The sequence below is a fragment of the Acomys minous genome (assembly GCF_964271855.1).
Source record: "Acomys minous genome assembly, chromosome: 20".
In the NCBI taxonomy this organism is placed as follows: domain Eukaryota; kingdom Metazoa; phylum Chordata; class Mammalia; order Rodentia; family Muridae; genus Acomys; species Acomys minous.
The window spans coordinates 16,750,948-16,775,976 of record NC_140502.1 but is presented as its reverse complement, the minus strand read 5'-3'; the positions used below and the strand labels follow the sequence as shown (position 1 = coordinate 16,775,976).

At 41.3% G+C, this 25,029-nt stretch overlaps 1 protein-coding gene and 1 long non-coding RNA gene across 2 annotated transcripts in view; one reads left to right on the top strand and one right to left on the bottom strand.

Annotated features, from left to right (window-relative positions):
- Positions 1–5,875, top strand: part of LOC311590725 — a 40,773-nt gene extending 34,898 nt beyond the window's left edge. Inside the window, exons 2-3 of the long non-coding RNA XR_014776973.1 lie at positions 5,339–5,390; positions 5,782–5,875. This is a non-coding gene — a long non-coding RNA (uncharacterized lncRNA). The remainder of the gene's footprint in view (positions 1–5,338; positions 5,391–5,781) is intronic.
- Positions 5,876–12,309: 6,434 nt separating this feature from the next.
- Positions 12,310–17,230, bottom strand: LOC311591113 (zinc finger and SCAN domain containing protein 4C-like; the record flags this gene model as incomplete). The annotated part of the gene is made up of 4 exons (XM_084770481.1): positions 12,310–12,530; positions 12,681–13,280; positions 13,364–13,520; positions 16,835–17,230. The coding sequence occupies 4 exons, from the start codon at positions 17,228–17,230 to the stop codon at positions 12,310–12,312; spliced, it is 1,374 nt and encodes a 457-aa protein (XP_084626607.1).
- Positions 17,231–25,029: the final 7,799 nt, after the last annotated feature.

The window sequence follows — 25,029 nt, the reverse complement described above, 5'->3', positions numbered from 1 at the left end:
GGTGGGAGGGTCTGCCAGGTGTCAGAGGATTAAAGGTGTGGTGGTGGGAGGGTCCTGTATTGTAGAACCTATTTAAGGCCTGATTCCTGGAGTAGAGGTTAGACCATCAGCACGGATCTGGGAAGATGGGAGAGCCTGCTCATATCCAGGGTAAGTTTGCTTGTAAGGATTCTGTGTAGATGGGAATGTGACCACCTGAAGGATGTACTCTTTTTAACTTCTAGCTGCCATGACTATGAGTCTCTCTGTCTCCACATGGTCTTCATCATAAGCTCTTATTTGTTTTAATTATCTTGGCCTTCTTGATTATATAAAATAATATTTTAAAGTATAAATCTGCACCTATGTGATGGAAACCTATTTTGAATATATGTTTTTTTGCTTACGTTTTATGAACCAGAAAAAGTCTATATATTCCAGACTTTTTTTTATCTCTCTTTAGAATCTATAGCTGGATGGACCTCACAGATATCCTACTCCATTATCTTTCTAAGTGTGGTACTGAAGGCCTGAAATCAGGTGTGAAGTGGTGTTAGCACCATATGTTTGATCTTATCATCATGCCCAGCACCAACATCCTCAGCAGCAACATTAGTATTGTTTTATGAGGCATTGATTCTCTGAGAAAACCTCGATATTCTGAAACTTTTTCTCTAGGTGCATCTTGCCTCTGACTCAGAGATTTACATTCTCTGCCCCTTAGTGGTGGGATTAAAGTATAAGGCCAAATCCTCCTAGAACTGCTTGTTTTTGAAATTCAGTGTTAAAAATTCATAATTTTCCATTATTATAAAAGGGGGTCAATCTTGGACTTTTGGTCAACAATTTTTGGTGAGAACAAGAGTGTCCTGTTTGGACTTTAAGACAGCTAGTTTGCCCAAATTGTACCAACATCCGTGATCTAAGATTTTCAGCTTTCTTTGAAAGCAGAGCAAAAAACAAAGAAACATACAAAAAAACAACAAGACTTTGAAAGGAACCCAAAGGTTTCATTTTTGACTAATTTCTATTGACTATTTCAGATTATCTGAGTTGTTGGTTTAGAAGCCGGGTGTGGTGGTGCACGCCTTTAATTCCAGCACTTGGGAGGCAGAGGTGGGCAGATCGATGTGAGTCTGAGGCCAGCCTGGTCTACAAAGTGAGTCCAGGACAGCCAAGGCTAACACAGAGAGACCCTGTCTTGAAAAACCAAAAAAAAGTAAAATAAAATAAAAGCAACTGAACATGTTGAAGAGTGCTTTTATTTTTCAATTGAAAAGTTTTGGAGCCATATAAACTGTTTACCTCAAAGTCAAACTATAGTGTAGACTGCCCATAATGTGGAAGTTCTGCTGAATTTATAAATAATCTTGTATTATAGGTCTGTGGTCTAAGTTCTAGTATCTACTTGACAACTTTAGGTGTACTGACTGTTCCTTTCATTTGAAAAGCAGGAGAGGCTCATGGAGAGATTTTGTGTGTTGTAGGTTGATTGCTTTTCCCTTTTAATCAGGATCTTCATTAGCACATGTAGGCTTTGGAGGTGCTGTGGGGTCCAGGCTGGCCCACATGAGGAATTAGTTTTTCTCTCCCACTGTGTTAGTCCCAGGGATGGAAAACAGGCATTGCTGTACACACCTTCACTTCAAGAAGCACCGTCTGTGGGCCATTTTGGTTTTCAGAGACAAGGTTTCTCTGTGTAGCCCTGACTGTGAAGGACTTGCTTTGTAGGCCAGGCAGGCTACAAACTAACAGAGATCTGCCTCCCTCTATCTCTGGAGTGCTGAGATTACAGTCACTCACCATCCCACCTGGCTACACTTTTATTTTGACCTTGGTCAGTCTAATCTGCCAAAGCAGCCATTAATTGCTGTCTGAAAGCCTCAGCCCTCAGTGTCTAGCATGACAGATATGTAACTGAAGCCTCATTTTGCACCTTTTGAGGAATAACTATATAGTTTCTTTAGTGGTACACCAGGCTGCACATGCACAGCAATGAATGAGTAAACTTCCTTGTCAACATTTTTGCCAGCATTAGGAATCATTGATTTTCTAGATATTGGCAGCTCTGATTGGAAGTGGGATAGCTGGATATTGAGGTCCCGCTATACATGTTCCCCAACTGTAAATGTGTTATTTGGTGTGTTTTTTGTACTTTGTAGTGTCCTTTAGATATATTAGATATTTAGCCTCCCTGTTATATAGAGCAAGCTATACCAGAACTCACAGAGATTCACCTGCCTCTTAGTCAGCATACATTTTATTAATGATTCATATACCACACAGCACATGTTCGGTAAACAATGGTTAAAATTTTGAAGGTCCTGGTGTAGCATACCTATAATGGTAGCATTCAGGAAGATGAGGAAAGCCAATCTGTGTGAGTTTGAAGCCAGGCTTCTCTACATAGTGCATTTTAGAGCAGGCTCTAATTGTACATGATGAGACCCTGATTCAAAAGCAATCAAAAGCACTTGAAGTGCAATATATAAGAATAGGACCCTCTGAGGTGGGAAACGATATAAGTGTCACCAAACAGATGGGTGTGGCTAAGGGATTGTGGGAGAAGCCAAAGTATGGGTGCATCTTAGCATTTACTGCCTGGACAAGATATTTTAGCTCTGGTTAATGTAGAAGTGATCAAACACAGGGAGGAACCAAAGAAAAATACAACTTCCTAGATTCCTGGTGAGTTGGTGTCCTTAATAATGTTTGTATTTAATGACTATGGTGGGAGAGTTACCATCTTCAGGGAGAAAGGCATCTCATAGAAGAAAAGTCTTTGGAATCATTCTGGAGCTTATTTCTGTGTTGGAAGTTTTGGTACCGCAAAAACTGCTATTTGATGGGTAGAGGGTCCTAAGAAAATATGGAAGGTTTTTGTAATTTTTTCTATATGTGAACAGTGGGAACCAGAAGATTGCAGAGTTCAGGAAAGACAGAGGCCAAGTACTGGTGAGACCCCAGAGTGCAGGCCATTTTTAAGTGCTTTTGTGCACAGTTCACCAGAGAAGGAACAGGAGTGAGAATTTTGTATAGAAAGTCTAGGGGAATTTTTCAGGGGGTTTGAGTGTAAGAGATAGAGAGTGTGGAACCTCACATGTCTAAGCTTGATTTTGTGCCACATGGTCTCCAAATGAAAACAAATTTCAATGACGTCTCAGGATGTCTAGATTCCCAAGGTTTTCTGTTGCCAAAAAAATGTACAAATGATCGGATGATCTTCTCTCCTTCCAGGCAAAACATCCTCTTTTTCTCCAGTGAATTTGGGCTTCCAGTGTTCCCCAGGTACCTCAGGTCTATCAAGTTCACAAGGTCTCATGTCTTCTCAAGTGCATCCAGAATCATGGGTTTCCCTCCATGATCCAAGACAAAAGAAAAAACGCACTGTGTTTACCACGGAACAAAACCAGATACTCCAAAGAAAATTTGATAAACACAAGTACCTGACTAAAGATCAATGCAAGGAACTGGCTCAGTTTCCACGTGACAGAGCACCAAATCAAGGTATGCGCCATCTTGTGTCTCCTTCTCTCTACTAGTCAGATAGCCACTCCCTAACCAGCCTAGGGCACACTTCCCTGAATGCTTGATTTCAGGTCTCACTCCATTGCTTGGAGTTCCTTTGATTAGTTCCAGGTTGTACAAGGTTTGTGGCGTTGTGTGCATGGTTAGGTTTGCATCTGTTTAGACCTCTTCTTTTCTCCACTCATTAATTCATTTATTTGACCACTTTATACCCAAATTTCCCATGCCTCCCTACTCTCCAATCAGTCCATTCCCCATGCTATGCTCTGATTCCTTCCTCCAAGTTAAGGGGAGGCACCCAAGCATAACAAATCCAGCCAATTATCTCAAGTCACTGCAGGCCAAAGCATATCCTTTCCCACCTGGGAGTGATGAGGAAGCTCAGCTAGTAGGAATTACCCAGCAGTAGATATCAGAGTCGGAGACAGCTCCTACTCATTCCGATAGGGGACCATCATTGTGCCCAAAGCTGCACATTTGTTATCAAAGAATAGAAGATCTACATTCTGTCTGTTTTGCTGGGTGGCTCAGTCTGAATACCCAGGTAAGATTACTCTGAAGGATTTCATGGGGTCTCTCACCCATCTGGCTCCCTTCATTCTTCCTCCTACACGTCCACAGCAGTCCCTCAACTCAGCCTGTTGCCAGGGTTACTGTGTATGTCCCCATCAGTTGATAGTTGAAGCCTCTCAGAAGACAGTTATGTCACACTGCTGTCTGCCTCCCCTACCCAGAGTTGGTCTCTCCCCAGATTTCTGTTTTCTCTCCTCTTTCTTCTCCTCACACACCCTCCTCAGCTCTTTGCCAATTTTATCCTCAGTCCCTTTATCCTTCCCAACCCATCTCCAAAGCTCCAAATCACTTCATTGCCCCTATCTACTTTGGATGTTGATGGTCTTTTTTGTTCTGAGTGAGTTTCAAGCATCTTCCTTTGGAATCTGCTTAACTTCATGGGGTCTGTGGAATTTAGTTCTTCACTATATTTCTAATTACCGCTTATAAGTATGTACATGTCACATGTTTCCTCCTGGCTCTAGTTTACCTCACTAAGAATGATCTTTAAAATTATTTTATATATTGTAATTATCCATAGTACATCTTGAATGTAATCCCTACACTCTTCTCTTTCTGTTCCCACTGTCTTCCCTCTTCTGCCCTACTCTACTCTCCTAGACCTGAAAAAGGGTGGGCCCAACTCTCCTAGTGTCTGAACTCAGCTTTTCTGTTCTCATCAGAATAGTATGCATCTCTTTCCTCTGTGTACCTTCAAGGCCATCTGACCAAATGGCAGTGATCATATCATTTGCACCAGAGTTCATGTTAGAGGCAGTTTCTTTTTTCCTCCCTCATGAGAACATGAGGAATGATTTGACCCTTGGCTATGTCTGAACATGGTGTCTCAGTTCTCTGCTTGCCATGTCCTTGCTTGCTGTATGACTTTCTGCAAGCTCCCTTGGTTCCAGATATGCTGGGCCCCTTGTAGAGCTCCTATCCCTTCCTTTTACTTGTATGCTCACCGCTTCCATGCAACTCTCATCACCCACTCACACAGTATGCTCCTATCAGTCCCATTGTCAGTGCTGATACCATGTCAGGTTGGAGTTTCCCAGGGATCATCTATTTGGGCTAATATCCACATATAAGTTAATAAATACCATGCATCTATACATAGGGTGTCTTTATGGGTCTGAGATACCTTACTCAAAATGATCATTTTATTTCCACCAGTCTCAACATTTGAAGATTTGCTTTTGGATTTCAGAGTAGTATTCCATTGTGTAAATGCACCATATATTTTTTCCATTCTTACTTAACTTTCCAATGTACTCAGTGGAACAAGTGGCCATGCAGTAAAGAGGAGAATATTTTGGGTATATGCCAAGGTTTGTTATTTATGGTCTTTTGGTAGATCTGTACATGTGCCCCATTTATAAATGGGTTATTTGATTTGTTCGGGTGAATTTTGTCAAATAGGTATGATATTTATCTCTTGATTCGATTATGGTTGTTGAAAATCTTTGCTCAATCTCTAATCTGAAAGGTTTATACTTTAGTCTGACATCACAATAGCAACTCCTACTAGAAGTTACCTTAGTCTGTTGGTTTTTATGTCCAGCTCCAACGTCCATCATTCTTGGGCTCAGGAATGTGAGAGATTTGGGATATGTGTTGCATAGCAACCAATAGCCAGAATTTTCACACAGTATCATATTATTTGGGAGCTTAATGATATAGCTAATTTCTTTTGATTTCTGCTTTCCCTTTTCTCTCCAGATATGGTTCAAGAATAAGCGAGCTAGGCAGAATCGAAAGAAACTTGAGAAATTACCTGGGAATCATGATGGGAAGCGAGACCACGTTCCCTGCGACAGACCTGCCAGCCTGGCTAGTGTACCACTTGGGAAGCAAGGCCAAGCTTCCTGTGACATATCTGCCATCCCCAAAGGCACTGGGATTCCTCTAGCTTCTGTCTGTGCAGATTCTTTTTACCAGAAACAGTCTATTTCCACCAACTCTCTTCCACTCCCCCCATCCAGTATGTCCTTAGATTCAGAGTCCATTTCTTCCTTGGGGGAGAGACCATCACGTGTCAGCTCTCCTCCTCCATTCCATCCCACTATGTTCCCAGACCCAGAATCCATCTTCATCCCTGATGAGAACAATAAGAGTCTTGCATGTGAAACCCTGATGTTCGCACAGGCTGGGCAATCCACAGGAACAGGAGAAAGAATCCCAGATCTATCAGCAGCATGTCCATCCTCTGAACACCCAGCTACAGCCCGAATTCCAGCCTCAGTCCAGCCTTCCTATTTCTGCACAGCTTCATCAGCATTTTCCGCAACAGACACAAGTGCAGCTGGAAACCCAACAAAGACTCCATCAGTCAAAACAACTAAACTCACAGAACGAGTTCAAGATGACACTTTCATCAAAGACCAGCAATTCCTTAAAGAGCTCAGCAATTTGGAGGCTGCTGAAGTTGCTCTGTCACCGCCTGACGTCTGGGATTCCTTTTCACTCTCGGATTTCTTTTAAAAATCTTGATCTAGTGTGTCCTGTAACTACTGATCATGGCTAACAGTGTGCTAGGGAACAGTAAGTCAAAGCCTTCCATGTCCCTCCCTCTCAAATGTGAGTCTGCAATCATTAATATTACAGCAATTGTAGCCTTACTCCTATTTGCATTCAGTGGGAGCCTGGATCATGGGAGTGCACATAGTTTCCTTGGAAAGGTACATCAGGAACATATTCAAAAGCCACAGAAGCATCATTGACAGAAGGAAGTCTCTCAGAGGGACTATATTTGGCCATAAACATCTTGTAGGCAGAGAAAATTTGTTGTTGATGTTTTTATCTGTTGTTTTTATCTCCCAACTCTGGGAGTCCTCTCCCAAGAGTGAAGACTCCATGACATCTGCTACTTGAATTCAACCTGAATCACTCCCATATCCACCAGATTTCCAACCTTGTTTTTAGAGTACTGCCAGAAATACACTGTTGCCCTGGAGCTCATGTTGGATTAGGCAACACCCATGGCCATTGAACTTTCACTGCCTTTGCCAGCGAAGATTCTGAGTATTTAGGGAGAACTCCATACCAATATTCAGCTCCAGCCTGAAGGGTTCCACCCATGGAGATGTGGATTGGGAGGGAGCCAGCCTTAGTGCCCCAAAAAGATGCTGGATGGCAAGCCAAAGTTGTAGCTTCCTTCCTTGGTCAAGCCACACCTCTTGAAGCAAAGACTGAAACAGCAGTAGCTGAGGCACACATGTTGCTCAAAGCAAAAATCCATCTGCTGAGGTACTCCACCTGAGTGTCCTTCAAGACTTGGCTACTATTATAGACCTAAAAACACATATTTGCCCAAATTGTCCTTACACTCTCTTTCGTAAGAACCCATGTTCCTGTCCAAAAAATCAGTGTAAAAAGGAAGGTGTGGCAGGCACATCACACAAAAGACGGGACATTTCTGAAGATGCAGGCTTGGGGGAAATTGATAGATTTGTTTCCTACCCAGATATTGATTTGTAGAGCTCAGAAAATCTCTCAAACTGAAGAATTTGTTCATTTGCACAAATAATTGTATCCAGCTTGAAGTTTTATTCAATCATTTATATGGTATGCCATCCTGATCTCCCTAGTACACATCCCCTTATCCTTCAAGGTATATGGGTTATAGGAACATGTTTCCACTGCGCTCAGATATGTGTTCTTTTTTGACACTGGCTATACCTCTGTGTCCCCATGGCTATTTTTGAAATTTCTGTGAACTGTTTGCTTTTATCCCCCTGATTGCTGGGATTCCAGCTGGTGATCGATAATTTGGACAGCAATTAGAAATTTCACATGGAGTTTTCTTTTGTCAGTCACACTGGGTAGAATTTTGAGATATATAGTTATTAGTTAAATATATCCTCACATTTGAGATAGTGTTTCCCTAGGCAGACCAAGGTGGCCCTCAGGTTCCGGTGACAGTCCTCCTTCATCCTGAGTACTGATTCCAGATGTATGCCAAATGCCTGTGTTATTATGAACTTCTATTCATACCTAAGATGTCATTTATCTCTTTTTTTTTCAAATAAATTATTTTTTAGTTAAATTTATGGTTGTCTTCTCTGCATTTTCCATTACAAACCATAAATGCTTCATAAATGCTGGATCTCACTAAGAGGGGAAAATAAATTAGTCATGTGGGGAGGAAATGGAGGAAGAGTACAGGTGTGTGGGAGTGGGTGAGGAACAGAAAGTACTGATCATGCCAAGGATTGGAAGGAGAAATGAAATCAACATGTGGGCGTATCACTTAGATGACCTATAATACTGGAACAACAGAAATGCCCAGGGTCTATGATGATGACTCAGGTTAAGACCCTTAGCAGTAGGAGATATGGATGCGGAAACAGCTACCACCTGGAAGAAAGCAAGATGTGCATTGGAGGGATGGGGACACCAACACACCCACAAAACCATTGACCTACCATTTGTACTGCCTGCCATTTGGATGTACACATATAAAGATGGAGCAGAGATTAAGGAAAGCAGCCAGCCAATGAATGGCCAGACTTGGCCCACATGCCATGAGAGTTAGCTCACACCTCACACTCTTAATGATCCTCTGCTATACTTGGAGACAAGAGAGCAGCAGAACTGTCCTCTGAGATGCTTCACCCAGCTGCTTACGGAAAGATATGCAGAGATACACACCCAGACAATAGTTTACACAGAAATCTTATGGCACAGAGAGAGGAGTTGAAGGAGCCAGAGATGTCAAGGAGACACACAATCGACTCAAGTGGGTCCACAGTGACTAAATTTCCACTCAAATAGCATGCTTGTGATTCTACTATGCCCTCTAGTCATATATAAGGGAAGTGCAGATAGTCTTTACATGAAAAATCTTAACTACAGGAACAGGGGTTGTATCTAACTGTGTTGCCTGCCTGTAAATCTCTTTCTCCTAATTCAGTCACATTGTCTGTGGAAAATACGAGATGTGCGTAGTCCCATTCCAACTTGATATACCAAAAATGGTAGATATCCCATGGGAGATTTCGTGTCTCAGAGCACAGTGGGAGTGGGAAGTGAGAGAAGGAATGGGAGGAGAGCAGGGAGAGGAACTGTAATCAGTACATAAAATGCATAAAGGAAAAAATATTTTAAAAATCAAACAAAAAGCAACCAAATAAACAAAAAATTTGGTAAAACATGTAGTGGATGTAAACATGTTACTTTATCCCAAGTCTGGCATGTGAAACAGACTGCTGTGAGATCCTGCAGTGTTTGCCTGCTAAAACAAGATTTATGAAAGGACAGGAGCTTGTCAGCTACTAAGGGAACTACCTCTTGCTGGGTCATGGTCTTTGCCAGCTGATAAACATCCTGACAACATTGTGATAGAAGCACATTGCATTGCATCTTTAATAGTTTGGGAAATGGTTGAAGATCCATGGCAGTGATTTATTTCCTTAACTAAGGCAATACCAGGTCGAGGAGAGACGTTCCCAGACTTTTTACTGAGATTGACTTCAGCTGTCAACTACACCCTGATGCCAGATATGAGTTGATAAAGACGTTGGCATTTGAAAAGGCCAATAGTGAATGTCAGAAAGTAATTAGGCTATTAAAACAGCACCAATAGATCATCTGATAAGAGACACAACTGATATTGTTTTGCAGGAGTATAATACCAATATTGTAGGAAAAGTCCTAGCAGAGATCTCATATATCAAGACACCCAGTGCCTTGTGTTGAATTTGGCCATTTGCAATATATATATATATATATGCACCAGACCTCAAAGCAACAGGTGTATATTGACTCTTGAGAAGTAGATATTCACAGAAGAGTACAAGGAGAGTAGGACAATAATGGTAACGGTATGTCAAGATTTCCAGGGTATTGTAGCTGCAGTGTGAAGGGAAATCATTGGTTTAAGGATTGCAAATCCAAGTGAGACATAAGAGGTAACCTCTTGCCATTGTTTAATGAAAATAGGGACCTGTCAACTCGAGGCCCTGCAGCAAACAATGGGAGCCATATTTCTTTGGTCAGCCAGGAGGTAACAAGCCAGCAGGAAGATAATACCTAGGTATTGATGATTTCATGTATGATATGAAATTTAGTCTGACTTTGTATCTGCCCTCAGGTAAAGGATTACAGGCGATCAAGAAGAGACTTGATACCCTATGAGTCTAGACATGGGGAGGAAGTTCCTCCCAATCACAGTATAGGGGTGGGGAGTAGGAGGTAAGCGGGAGAGAGGGAGGAATGGGAGGATACTAGGGATGGGATAACAATTTAGATGTACTATGAATTAATTAATTGAAAACGATATGTAAAAAGAATTTTATTTCAAAAATCATGAGGAGATTCAGATATAAATATTCCAATCTACTTCAAGGAAGATTGTGGGCATCAAAGAAACAAATGTGGCATATAAAGCCACTGGAAGAAAACTGTTCTTATTTCTACTGCTGATAGCAGGGTGACTGTCCAATCTATGAAGAAGCATGACACTGGGAAATAACCTATTAAACTTTGAAGATATTCGATACACAAGTCCTTCAAAATTCCTGATTCACAGAAATGTGTGTCAGATGTCCTGTGCTGCAGGAGGAACACTGGATGCCCCATCATTACAGACCCTCCAGGTAGTCAACTGTCTTGGAATTTCTGTACTTCTGCATGCTGTTTGCCTTCACTTCATACATATTAGATAATATTTCCTTCTTAAGACTCTGATGGGTTTGAAGAATCAGTATTCATAGTATAACCATTCTTCATCTGCTTTTTCTGCAGTGCCAGTGACTCTCCTATAGAGAGCAGCTGTGCAGGCACATGGAGGAGTGGAAGGAGGCATGCTCCTGTCATGTCATCAACATGATTCCATGCCTGCATCGCTGTACTTCTGAGGAAACAGTAGACTGGCCTCTCTGATAGTGAATTGATGAGTCATTCTGATGTATTGTTAAGACTTTGGCCTTAAAATTATGAGGAGTGGGCAGTGGGTTTCTGACTCATGTTTCTAGCACTTCTATGTAATGACAATTCTCAGGAGTCTCACTCCTAAGAGGGTTCCTTTTGGTCTGAGATTGTGATCTTTTGCAAATTAGTGCTAGAAATATCTTCCACTTGACTTGCAACAGGGTGCTGGAGAGGGTCATTAACTTCAGATGAGGGTATCCTTGCTCTGGTGCTGGGAGCTGTGCCTGTGTTTACTGGACACCCAGCCTCCAGTGTCTCTTCATTTTCCTCTGGAAGGGAGATGTGCAGGTCCTGAGGTTTCTGAGGATGCTTTGCAAGAATTGATGTCTACAGAGGAAAACTTAGTAACTGATGTCAAAATATTAAGCATCAGGTCAAATTCTGGCCATTGCCTATGTCAGCATCAATGTCTGTGCCTGCTCTTTGCCTTAGATTACAGTTTACACAACAGGGTCAAACAGTTTCCTTCACAGTCCTACTTCTTCACTTTCTGAAGAAGCACCTTTCAGTTAGGAAATGGTGTCTGAGATCATTTCTTACCCTTTTCGAGCACTATGCAAAATAATTTTTCATTGCAAAAATCTTTCTCTTAGCACCACAACCTCCCTGCCGCTCTGATGAAATCTGCTGGCCCAAGTCCTTAGGACCTGGGAACTCAAAGCTGTGTGGAAGCAAGAACACTGTGCATGGACAGCTGCTGGTATGCTTGCCGGGGTTTCAGGGCTCAGTCCTTGAGAGATTTCTCCGAGGTCAATGCACTGTCTGTTCTTCCAAAGGTCCTGAGTTCAATTGCCCGCAGCAACATGAAAACTAACAACAATCTATGATGAGATCTGGTGCCATCCTTTGGTTTGGAGGCACACATTCTGGCAGAATACTCTATACATAATAAATGACTAAATAAATATGCTTTAAAAAATAAAACTGTGCATGGTGGCACAGACCTATAACCCCAGAACTAGGGGAGATAAAGGCTAGTGAATCTCCATGAGTTTGAAGAATCCTGGTGGCATGATGAAAGGCTACACCAAGCACATCCGGGGTTAACATCATTCACCCCCAACATTTCTACATGGTATGTGAAAAAATGTGAGCTTCCTCAGGGAGTCAGTGTGTTCTGACAAATGACTCACCTTCTTTGCCCTCACGTGGCAGTCGAATGGGACAAACTATAGGTGGAAGGAATAACCCAGAAGGTTCATGTTACATTTTCACTGGCTAACTGTTGTTTACAAGTGATGTGTCTCTTCATGTACAGATGAGAATTCGAGGCTAAAGCTGTGCTGGCCTTGGACTGGGAAGATTTCGAGTTCAGTATCATTTGTGACAGTTCCTCAGGTGCCGGTTGTAGGTGGATGACTGTCGGAAGCTACGGTTACACATGGAGCAGGTATAAGGCTTCTCTCCTGTGTGAATACTCTCATGAGCATGCAGTTTGGTCTTGTGGCTGAAGGACCTTTTGCATGTGCTGCATGTGAAAGGCTTCTCTTGCTTGTGGATGGCCGGATGAACTCCAAGGTCTGAGTGGTTATAAAAGCCTTTATGGCACGAGGGACAGAAAAATGTCCTCTCGTTCTTATGTTTTCTCTAGTGCGCTAAAAGTCTAGACCGATATTTGAAGGTTTGGGAACATTCATCACAAGTGCGTGTTTTCAGGTCTCTGTGGAGTCTCTCCTGCTGACCTGTACCTGTGGAGTTGGCCTCAAGATTCTGGCACAGAGAGACAGGCTGAGAGGGAGGCCACTGTGGCTTAGAGAGGAGCATTAACACCTCCACTGCGACATCTTCAGGAGAAGGTGCACTTTGTGACTCTCCTAGGGACCTGAAGGGGCCCTGACTCCCTCTTGTAGCTTCGTCAAGGTTTCCATGAGAAAAGCATCCATCTTCAGTCTCTGGATCTTCTGTCTGAATAGTGAGAAGGGGGTATATCTCATTTCCATTATTGCTAGCACCAGCATTTACTTCAGTAGAATTCCAGAAAGCGTTGCAGCCATCTTCATTGTCTTCAGTGTGGTCTAGCCTGGAGGACAATCCTGCTTGTAACTCCATGGGTACAGCTTCAGGAAATCTTTCCCAGAGGGACTGATCCTGGTGCCTGGAGGAGTCTTGCTTTGTCCCTTTGGCTCCGTGGGGGATTCCACGAAAAATATCGCCCTCTTCAGGCTTAGGATTTTGATATCCTTGGATAATAAGAAGGGGATCCTTCTCATTTTCTAGACTATAAACACCACTATTTACTTCACTGGTGTGCTGGGAGTGCTTGTAGCCATCTTGAGTGTCTTCATATCCTGTGGAATTAAGACAGTCCATGAAACTGTACCCCAGAAGTGATCTCACACAACATCTCTACCCTTCAAGTATCCACACTCACCTGTTGCGATGATCCTGCCATGTGGCGTCTGAAGGGGTGTGATTCCGTTGTCTCCTGTTGCAGACATTGCTGATTGCTGCTCTTTAAATTCACTGATGAATTGTTTTAAGGAAAGATCAGAAAAGAGGGCTTCCTGCCCTTGCATGGAGACATGGACCTGTAATCAAAAACCAAGTGACCATTGTCAAAGAACCAGTGGATGATGTATTACCTGCCCTTAACCTGTTTGTGCAGAATCATTAGACTGTGGGTTAGCTCATCTCTCTTAACCCTATCTCTAAGGATATTATCCTGGCACTCACAAGTTCTGTACTCTCAAGTCACTATTGATACTGTGTTTGCTCATGTTGTTGACTCAGTCTCCGGAGAGAAACACAATGTGAGTCGCCCATCAGCTTTGGAAAAAATGTTTTCTTTTTTTTTAAATAAATTTTTATTAATTTATACATATTACATCTCAGTTGTTAGCCCATCCCATGTATCCTCCCATTCCTCCCTTCCTCCCGCTTCCCCCCTACTCCCCTCCCCTCCCCTAAGTCTGTGTCTGAGGGGGACCTCCTCCCCCTGAATATGCTCATACGGTATCAAGTCTCTCCTTGGTGACCTCTTATCTTTCCTCTGAGTGCCACCAGGCATCTCCATCCAAGGGACATGTTCAAATATGGGGCACCAGAGTTTGTGTGAAAGTTAGATCTCCTTCTCCACTCAACAGTGGAGAATGTCCATCGGCTAGTCCGGGTAGGGGTTTAAGGTTTTTACTGCCTATTTTTTCCTTGGCTGTTGCCACAGTTTGCGGAGGGCCCCAGGGCCCAGACTCGCCTGTAGTTTTCCAGGACCCACTGGGTCCTTCCATTTCCTCTTTCTCCCAGGCTTCTCACACCTAAAGTTTCAATAGGATGTCCTCCCCTCTTACCCACTATTCTGGTAGGTACAGTTTTTCATGGGGACGTACACCTTGGACTAGTGTCTCGATATAAGTGAGTATATACCATTTAGCTCTTTTTGCTTCTGTGTGAACTCACTCATTATGACAATTTCTAGTTCAATCCATTTGTCCACAAATTTTGGAAATTCCTTGTTTTTAATATATAAAGAACTTAAGAAATTAAACACCACCAAACCAAATAACCCAATAGAGAAATGGGGCGCAGAGCTAAACAGAGAATTCTCAACAGAGGAATATCAAATGGCGGAGAAACACTTAAAGAAATGCTCGACCTCCTTAGTCATCAGAGAAATGCAAATCAAAACGACACTGAGATTCCATCTTACACCCATCAGAATGGCTAAGATCAATAACTCAACTGACACCTCATGCTGGCGAGGGTGTGGAGAAAGAGGAACACTCCTGCATTGCTGGTGGGAATGCAAACTAGTACAACCACTTTGGAAAGCTATCTGGTGCTTTCTCAGAAAAATGGGAATAGGGCTTCCTCAAGACCCAGCTATTCCACTCCTTGGAATATACCCAGAGGATGTACTACTACACAACAGGGACATATGCTCAACCATGTTCATAGCTGCCTTATTCATAATAGCCAGAACTTGGAAACAACCTATGTGTCCCTCTATAGAAGAATGGATAAAGAAACTGTGGTACATTTACACTATGGAATACTACTCAGCTATTAAAAATATTTTCTTCAACTGCTCCGTACATTGAAGGGGGATCATAAGAAACTTTGCCAATCTTGAAAGTAGGAAGGCTGGCCCTTGTTCCAGGCATTGTGTCCCATCCACCAACCATTCTGGAAAGATTCCAACATATCGAGCATTGGGGGAAGAAAATAAGGCTGGGTTGGAACATGCATAACTAGTGGAATTCTGAAGAGCTGGATTGCATAGAGCACACTTTAGCATTTCAGACACAGAATCCCTTTTGGTCACCTGCTCTGGATGAGCCTCCCTAATCCATTCAAGGGAGCTGTGTGTCTGTTCTAATAAAGTTTTTCCTTTCAACTACAGAAAAGTGTCTCTACAGATGACATTTTTCTTTTTGTTGATTTCTTAGTCCTTGTTTTCATTTCTCAGTTGGCTCTAGGATTGATATCTGTTACTTTGTGCCCAGAACCCTTGAACTCCCTTCATTGTTTCTCTGTGATTGTTGCTCTTCTAGAGGAAGCTCTTCCTTTGGCTTCAGCCTGTGATCTGTAATTGCTATTTTCTATCAGGGATCTTTAAGGTTTGTAGTCTTGTTCTCTACTAGCTGAATCTTGATATTCCAGGCTCCCTGTTTTCTTTTATTCATACTCAGAGATACCTGAGGCTTTTTCAACACCCCCTAGTCATTAGTCATCAGTGGCTTCTCTCTCTGTTTCTCTCTCTGTCTTTCTCTGTATCTCTCTGTCTCTCTGTCTCTATCTTTCTGTATCTCTCTGTCTCTGTCTCTGTCTCTATCTCTATCTCTATTTCTCTCTCTGTGTCAATGTCCCTCATACATTTGGGTCAGTGGGTTTTTTTTTCTAGCCCATATAATTGTTTGTCCTTGCTACTGATTACTAATCTACACAACCTCCGTAGACCATAAATAACTTTATCATCAAAACTTCAGTTTATTGGGTTGTTTATTTATTGTTGTGTAATTAACAGAATTCACTTCTGACTGAAATAAGTGCAATATTTACATTGGTCTCCTTACGAGAACTTTGCCTCTGTTCTGTGGAACGTGAATGAACACTGTGGTAGATTACAGGGAATTCAGTTTCATTCACGAAATTCTAAACTTAAAGCACAAAGGCTTGAAAATGTGGAATAACACAAATTATAAAATGATAACTGTTTTATACATTAAAACATTCAAATAAGCAGTAGGTTATTTGAATTGTACACCACATTTTTATCTTTCTCATTTTTTTTCACATAGACATTTATGTTCTTATACATATATACAATAAGCTACCTACAGCAAGAAGCACCACAAAACAACCAGGAATTATATAAATGTTACATTCAGAGTTTTGGCTTTTTGTATTTGGCGGCTTAGAAAAAAATCATAATCTTGGTGCATCAAAAAGTCTGAATGTAAATAAAAATTTATCAGAGCTCATCATTGTCAACTTGAAACACCTATATAGAACAGAAAATATCTTAACCCTTAAGCTTACTTGGAAAACTATACTATCTGTTCTTAATCACATCAGAGACTTGAGAAGGAATAAAAACTTAATTTCATGATTATTCAAGGCCTACACCTTGACAGCTTCCCCAATGAGTAGATGACAGAGACAGTTTGCTGCCTCAACAGTCACTCAAAACTCTTGGCTAAGTCATTAAAGTCTAGGCTCATATCTAAAAGATAATGTATCCTAAATTTTCAATCTAGCAACTGGGAAGTAAAAGGCCAATGATTTCTCTGAACTGGGATGAGGATGATTTCACTAATAACACAAACAGCCTAGCCTTCCTGTTTTTCCCAAATCCCAATGACTGTGTTTCCTCCCAATTTAGTCATCTCTCACCCCAGGTACTCACCATGACAGGAGGTTTCAAGCACTCATCAGTCAGACCCTCCATGAATCTCTCCATGTTTTCCCCACTTGATTTCCACTTCTCTTTTAAGGCATCCTTGTCCTTGTAGTGCCCACTGTTGAGAAACTGCTCAAAGACCAATTGAGAAATCATCTGCTCCTTGCTCCGTTTTTCTGGCTGAAACCATGAGGTGAATGTCTCCCAGAGTCTTTGTAGCTCTTGCTTTGCCAAAGAGCCATTGTCATTTGGGGAAAAGTTCAGCTGAGGACTTGGCGAGTTAGAATTGTCTTCTCCAGAATTCCCAACAGGACCCCAGCTTGGAATGGACTCTAGATTGACTGTTTCAAGGTCATTTGGTGGTGACTCAGGCTTAAAGGTTTTTCTGAGCTGTGAAGCCATTTTGGTTAGCTTCATCAGGAAGATTCAGTTCTGCCAATTTAGTATCTGTCTTGTGACTTCTGAATGTGTTTCAATAGTTGGTGATGTACAAAAGCTACAAATTAGAAAGCAAAAAGACATATAATAAAAGGGCAAAATCTACTCAGGTTTATGTTAGAAATGGTTTCATGCTTATATTACAGTAATGTTAAAAATGTTTCAAAAACAAAAAAACTATGGAAAGTGCAACAATATTTGACTCTATAGGAAGAAAAATGCTCTGTCAAGGGTAGGAATATCTGTCATGAGAACATAGCAAATTACACAATAGCTCAGGACGCTCTCATCCCTCTTGAAAAAGCAGATGTTATTGTTGCTGTTCCTCAAGAATTGTATTTCTCCCATTCTAAAGTGTCAGAGAACTATACATCCTTAAGAAAAATATTAAAAGTGAAAGAACACAAGGAAGTCAAGAACAGTTAAATAGCGAAGACCTGTCTTGAGAAACCCAAAGAAAAAAAGTGAAAGAACACAAATATTAAATTACAGAACATACAGATATATCCTAAAGAAAACATATCTATTGTTTCTGTATTTGAATAGCCTTTGATGTTTAAAATAACAAGCATTTGATTATAAAGTTTGTCCAAAGCAACGTGCTCTGTAACAGCATTCGGTTCTTTGAAGCTCTGACTTCAGCAATCTGTGTCCATGATGGGAGTGCCAATTCCACTGTAAAATACAGGCTGTATCCAGTGCCCCCTTTCTACCCTAAAACAAAGACCTGATCCATTGAAGTCCATAGTTAAGGGAAAGTCTACAACTATAACTTTGTCTTTTGGTGCCTGTAATTCTATATCTGGGTAACTGTTATTCTTATCTGATATAGGTAATCCCAAAACAAGCTTTTTTTTTAGTCTAAGATGTCATACTGAAAAGTCTCAATCTACACTGTCATCCTGAAAATCCAATGTAGTATCAGGATGGTAGAGCAAAGTGTTTAACAAAAGATAACTAAATGGAGAAAGATCTTTTGTATAAAATAAAACACCTTGTCACAAAAGAAATACAGATGAAATTAGACTTACATATACCCAGAACGATTCTGACATTTTACCAGCTGTCAAAACACACACACAAAAGAAAACAACACACACAAACTACTATAACAAAAAAACTGATAGATAAAAGTTCTGTTTAAAAAATATGTACAGATTTAATATTTCTCAGAGTTACATTAAATATTCGATGCAGTTATGGGCAAAACCCACACCCCCAGGACTGACCCAACACTAAGATCCTATAATTGTTCAACTAAGCAGTTCAGCTACCTCAATGCTGATCAAATAATAAGAAATGGACTTGAAGAGACCTGAAAAAAGTGAATTTCATTCCTCCATATTTCCTGGAATGGACACACACACACACACACACACACACACACATATATAATAAAAATGTGGTTTTAACATCCTTTCACTGTTGTTTTCTGGCACTCAATACCACACTGGGAAGACTGAATATTAGTTTATCTCTGAGGTCCTTCCAACTATGGATTCCACAGAGAGATCAAAGACAGTCTGGATTATATAGATATACCCAATTAGTAAAAGGTAAGAAAGCAAACAAACAAATATTCAACAATAGTTGCCATCATATGTATGAATTTAACACTTTAAAATATTATTTTACATCATCAAGAAGGCCAAGCTAATTAAAACAAACAAGAGCTTGTGATGAAACGTCTGCTATATGTGTGCCTTCAGACTTCATCCCTACCCCTATGCCATCTCCCGAAGTCTCAGGTACACACACAGTTCGAAAATATTTGTTTTATTTGAACATGATTGCACACAACATTAATCAGAGCACTCTGGAGGCAGATGTGAGTTCCAGTACAGCTTAGTCTACAAACTGAGGCCCATTCAGCCAAAGATCCTTCAGATACCCAGTGTTTTTCTTTCTTTCTTCATCTTTGTTTGTTTTTTTGATACTGGGTTTCTCTGTTTCTTTGGCGGTCCTAGATTCACTTTGCAGACCAGGCTGTCATCAAACTCACAGCACAACGCCTACCTCTGCCTCTACCTCCATAGTGCTGGGATTAAAGGCTTTCACCACCATGCCCAGACTACCCAGTGTTTTCTTACATTGCACTTTGGTGGCATCTCACCTTTGTTCTGCCATTGGTTCCATTTTTATGGAGCTTAGACTTTGTGTGTATCATCCTCAAAGAAGTTTTCTCAAACAACAAAATTGAATGATTAATATTTACACCATAACAAAAATTTTAACATTGAATTTGAAGAACAAGCAGGTTGAGGAAGATATGCTGAATTACAACTTTAATCCCACCACCAAGGAGGCAGCTGAATATGGATATATGAATTTGAGGCCAGGTGAGTGTACAGAGAATGTTTCCGACTTATCCAGGTCTTCTCAGGGAAACCATACTTCATAAAATAATAAGAAAAGTGCTGCTAATGAAAGCGGTGGTTCTGGGGGTTAGGGGAAGGTGGAGATGATGATAAATAATAAACATGCGCCTTTTCAGCATTCAATACCACACTTGGAAGGATGAAATATTAGTTTATCTCTGAGGTCCTTCCAACTATGGATTCCACAGAGAAATCAAAGACAGTCTGGAATATATACACTTACCCAATTAGTAAAAAGTAAGAAAGCAAACAAACAAATATTCAACATGGGTAGCCGTCACATGGATGTGATTTAACAATTTAAAATATTATTTTACATCGTCAAGAAGGCCAAGTTAATTAAAACAAACAAGAGCTTGTGATAAAGACCATGTGGAGAAAGAGAGACTCATATTCATTGGACCTAGATGTTGAAAAGAATACATCCTCCAGGCAGTCGCATTCTCATCTACACAGAATTCTTACATGCAAACTCACCTTGGATATCAGGAGGCTCTTCAGACTTCGAAGATCCAACCTCAAGCTCTAAGCTCTACTCCAGGAAACAGGCCTTAAATAGGTTCTTCATCCAGGACACTCCCACCAACACACCCTTAATCCCCTCTTGCAAACATGACACCCCACCCTGATCCTCAATCTGTGTGCAGCCCCACCTTATGGGGCTGCCTGGTTTGCTTGGAACCACAAGAGTTAACTCTTTCTTAGCCAAACACTCTTGGTTCTCCTGCACTCTGAAGGGTTCAACTCAGAAGAAATGTGGACTCTATGGGTTGATGACCACCTCAAGAAATGAGCCTTCATGCAGCACACTGCCCACCTTTACTGCTCTATATTCACATGGCTGATACTCCTCCTTTTTTTCTCTTTATAAAACTGAGACACATTCTCTCTACCTAGAGCAGTCTGGCCATCACTTCCCAGAAATCCATCTGCTTCTGCCTCCTTTAGACTGGGATAAAGGATAGACAATAACACTCATCTCTCTTCTTACTTGTTCAGGAAACCTGTGTCATGGAAGACCTACCTTGCTTTAGTAAGTCATGGCAAGATTTCTTGATACCTACAAAAGGATTAAAGTTAACTACATTATCAAATTAGTACAACATTTATCAAAAATGTCTTGGTGAGACTCAGTGACAGAGCTAATCTGGACTGTAAGCCTCTGTGTAGCTTACGATGACATACAGCAGTTTTCATTAGAGAATAATAAGAATGTCCCACTGCAAAGTAGATTTAGTACGAAACACAGAGCCCACTCTACACTCTGATATTGACCCCATCTGTACAGAAAAAATTCAATTCAAAACATGGAAAGAGATCACATCCAAAAATCTTCTAGCTCTTCTTAATCAAGTTGGAATGCAGAAATAACTTTAATCCCAGGAGACAAACAAATAGATCTCTGATTAAAGGCCAGCCCAGAATAAATCAAGTTTTAGATAGAGTAATCTCATGTCAAGGGTGTGGTGACACATGCCGTTAGTCCAAGCTCACAGGCAAACATGGAGGTCTGAATTCTAGTTAGTTCTTTTCAGTCAGTTCAGGTGACTCAGCTAGGTGAGAGGCAGTGAAGTGTAGTTCAGTTCCTGGCAGTTCAGTTTGTGGAACTCACAGGCAGTTTAACTAGGAGAGTTTTGAGGAGACAGGATTCAGAGAGAGGAAGCTATACATAGCTGAACACAAAACAGAGATTGAGAAGGTTCCATACTTCATAACCTATTTCCAAAGATACTATGAGGCAAAGAAGAACAAATGAGAAAGAGGATGAAAGAAAATTCAGACTGAGAGACTAGGAGAGGAGTTTCAGCCAGAACAGCTGATTTAAAGCAGCTGGCCAGAGTTTAGAAAGAAATAGAAAGTGTGACTCTAATCATAAAAAGGTCACCGCAGCTCCTTCCTGCACTAACTCCTAAACACACACACACACACACACACACACACACACACACACACACACACACACATCCTGATTCCCAGCCAGTCACCCAGGAAAACGGCTCCCCAGCCTATTAAGAAACTTGCAAACTCTGATTTTCCTGATTCTGATGCTTCCAGTGAAACAAGTATATATTCTCTTGAATCTGAAAGATGAGTTCTTTAGCTTCCAATTGGCAAAGTTGAGTGAACCCATCTTTCCTTTTAATGTACGTACCCAGTGGGAGGTTACAGCAGACAACATTAGTGGTCCATTTGCCTCCAAGTTTTAAAGACAACAAATGCGGACTTTGTGCCTTACCATTAGAGGTTTCATGGGATAACAGTTTAAAAAAAGCTGTGGAGGGACATCTGCAAGAGTTACATTGCTATAGAGTGTTGGGTAGGGAAGCCCAATTTTGTAGGATATCTATCTTGGATGCCAGCTAAAAGGGGTCAAAACATATGTGCCTCAGAGCATTATACTGCCACCCTTTAAATCCCAACCCAAAGACTAAGACACAGGTTTATCCGTTTCTAGGTGTGGTCAGGTGTTTTTCCTTCTGGACACCAGTGTTTGTGGAAGTAGCAAGTCCTCTCACCCCAGCACAAAGGCGGCCACTTATCTCCTAATCTGGATGGATACTAAATAAAAAGTAATCTATGATAGACTTATTTTGAGATAAGCAATGCAAAGGACTTAAATCTTTTCATTGGACAAAAACAGGAGCTAATGTGGTGGCAAATGCCTTAAATCCCAATACTCCAGAGGCAGTTGGATCTCACTGAGTTTGAGGCCAGCTTGGTCTACAAAGAGTGTTCCAGAACAGCCAAGACTACACAGACAAACCCTGTCTTGAGGGGGAAAGACAGGGGATGGAGGTAACAAATTTATGTTCTTAATTCATCTCTTCCCACGTCTACCATGAAAATGACCCTAATTCAATCTCCATCCCTAAATACCAAAGCAAAGAGAGAACATAAAACAAGAAATGATTAAATTTCGTGAGTGAGGCATGGCTAGTGGCAACTGAGAACAACCGTCTGTTCATCTGTGCCTTCAGACTTCATCCCTACACCTATGCCATCACCCAAAGTCTCAGGTACACACACAGTTTGAAAAGATTTGTTTTAGCTGAGCACAATTGCACACACCATTAATCAGAGCACTCTGGAGGCAGATGTGAGTTCCACTACAGCCTAGTCTACAAACTAAGGCCCATTCAGGCAAGGTACACAGAGATTCCCTGTCTCAAAAAAATTACTCCTGATTCTTCCTTACATCAAGAGCCTGTGAACATCTGCTTCATTCCTTTTTATCAAAAGTTAGTAAATTAGTAAATACAAGAGAGAGAGAGAGAGAGAGAGAGAGAGAGAGAGAGAGAGAGAGAGAGAGAGAGACAGACACAGAAACAGAGACAGAGACAGAGAGACAGAGACAGAGACAGAGAGAGACCAAGAGAGAAACAGAAAGAGAGAGAGGTAATGAAATCCAGGTACTTCTCAACTGATCATTGTGCCTAAAATAAAGTATCATTCAGATACCGAGTGTTTCTCTTTCTTTCTTCAACTTTGTTTGGTTTTTTGATGCTGGGTTTCCCTGTTTCTTTGGGGGTCTTAGACTCATTTTGCAGACCAGACTTTCATCAAACTCACAGCAAGCTGCCTGCCTCTGCCTCCCTAGAGCTGGGATTAAAAGCTTTCACCACCATGTCCGCTCACCCCAGTGTATTTCAACATAAAAGTAACATGTCCAAAATTATGTTTTCTTACATTGCACTTTGGTGGCATCTCACCTTTGTTCTGCCATTGGTTCCATTTTTATGGAGCTTAGACTTTGTGTGTGTCATCCTCAAAGAAAAGTTTTCTCAAACAACAAATTCAAATGAGGAATATTTACAAAATACTAAAAATTTTAACATTGAATTTGAAGAACAAGCAGTTGGAGGAAGATATGCTGAATTACAACTTTAATCCCACCAGTAAGGGGGCAGAGGAATGTGGCTATCAGAATTTGAGGCCTGATGGGTCTTCAGAGAAAATTTCAGACTATCCAGGTCTTCTCAGAGAATCCATGCTTCATAAAATAATAAGAAAGATGCTGCTAATGAAAGCGGTGGTTGTGTGGGGTGGGGGAGGTGGAAAGGATGACAGATAATAAAAATGTGGTTTTAACATCCTTTCACTGTTGTTTTCTGGCACTCAATACTACACTGGGAAGACTGAATATTAGTTTATCTCTGACGTCTTTCCAACTATGGATTCCACAGAGAGATCAAAGACAGTCTGGATTATATAGATGTACCCAATTAGAAAAAGGTAAGAAAGCAAACAAACAAATATTCAACATGGATACCCATCATATGTATGAATTTAACACTTTAAAATATTATTTTACCTCATCAAGAAGGCCCAGCTAATTAAAACCAACAAGAGCTTGTGATGAAGACCATATGGAGAAGGAATAAGTCTTATTCATTGCAGCTAGATGTTGAAGAGAATACATCCTCCAGGCAGTCACATTCTCATCTACACAGAATTCTTACAAGCAAACTCACCTTGGATATCAGGACGCTCCCCAGACTTCGAAGATCCAACCTCAAGTTCTAAGCTCTACTCTAGGAATCAGGCCTTAAATAGGTTCTTCATCCAGGACACTCCCACCACCACACCCTTAATCCCCTCTTGCACACCTGACACCTCACCCTGATCCTCAACCTGTGTGCAGCCCCACCTTATGGGGCTGCCTGGTTTGCTTGGAAACAAAAGACTTAACTCTTTTGGATTGAGCTAGAAATGATCATAGTGAGTGAGTTAACCCAGAAGCAGAAAGACTCAAATGGTATATACTCACTTATATCTGCATATTAGACCAAGGGGCATGTCCCACGAACGCCTTCACTTTCCAGGAAACTGATACAGAGGGGAGGACATTCTATTGGGACTCTAGATGAGAGAAGCATGGGAGAATGGCAAAGTAGAAGGATGCAGAGGGTCCTAGAAACCTACAAATAGAACATTATGATAGGCAGATTTGGGCACAGGGGTCCCATGAAAACTAAGGCAGCAGCCAAGGACAATAAAGGTGGTAAACCCTAAACCCCTACCCAGATCTAGCCAATGGACAGAACATTCTCCACAGTAGAGTGGAGAGTGGGATATTACTTTCTCACATACTCTGGTGCCTCACCTTTGACCATGTCCCCTGGAGTGGGAGACCTGGTGGCACTCAGAGGAAGCACAGCAGGTTACCAAGAAGAGACTTGATACCCTATGAGCATATACAGGGAGAGGTAATCCCCCTCAGGAACAGTCATAGGTGAGGGGAATAAGGGGAAAAGAGGAGGGAGGGAAGAACGGGAGGATCCAAGGGATGGGATAACCATTGAGATGTAACAAGAATAAATTAATAAAGGAAAAAAAAAGAGTTAACCCTTTCTTATCCAAACACTCTTGGTTCTCCCGCACTGT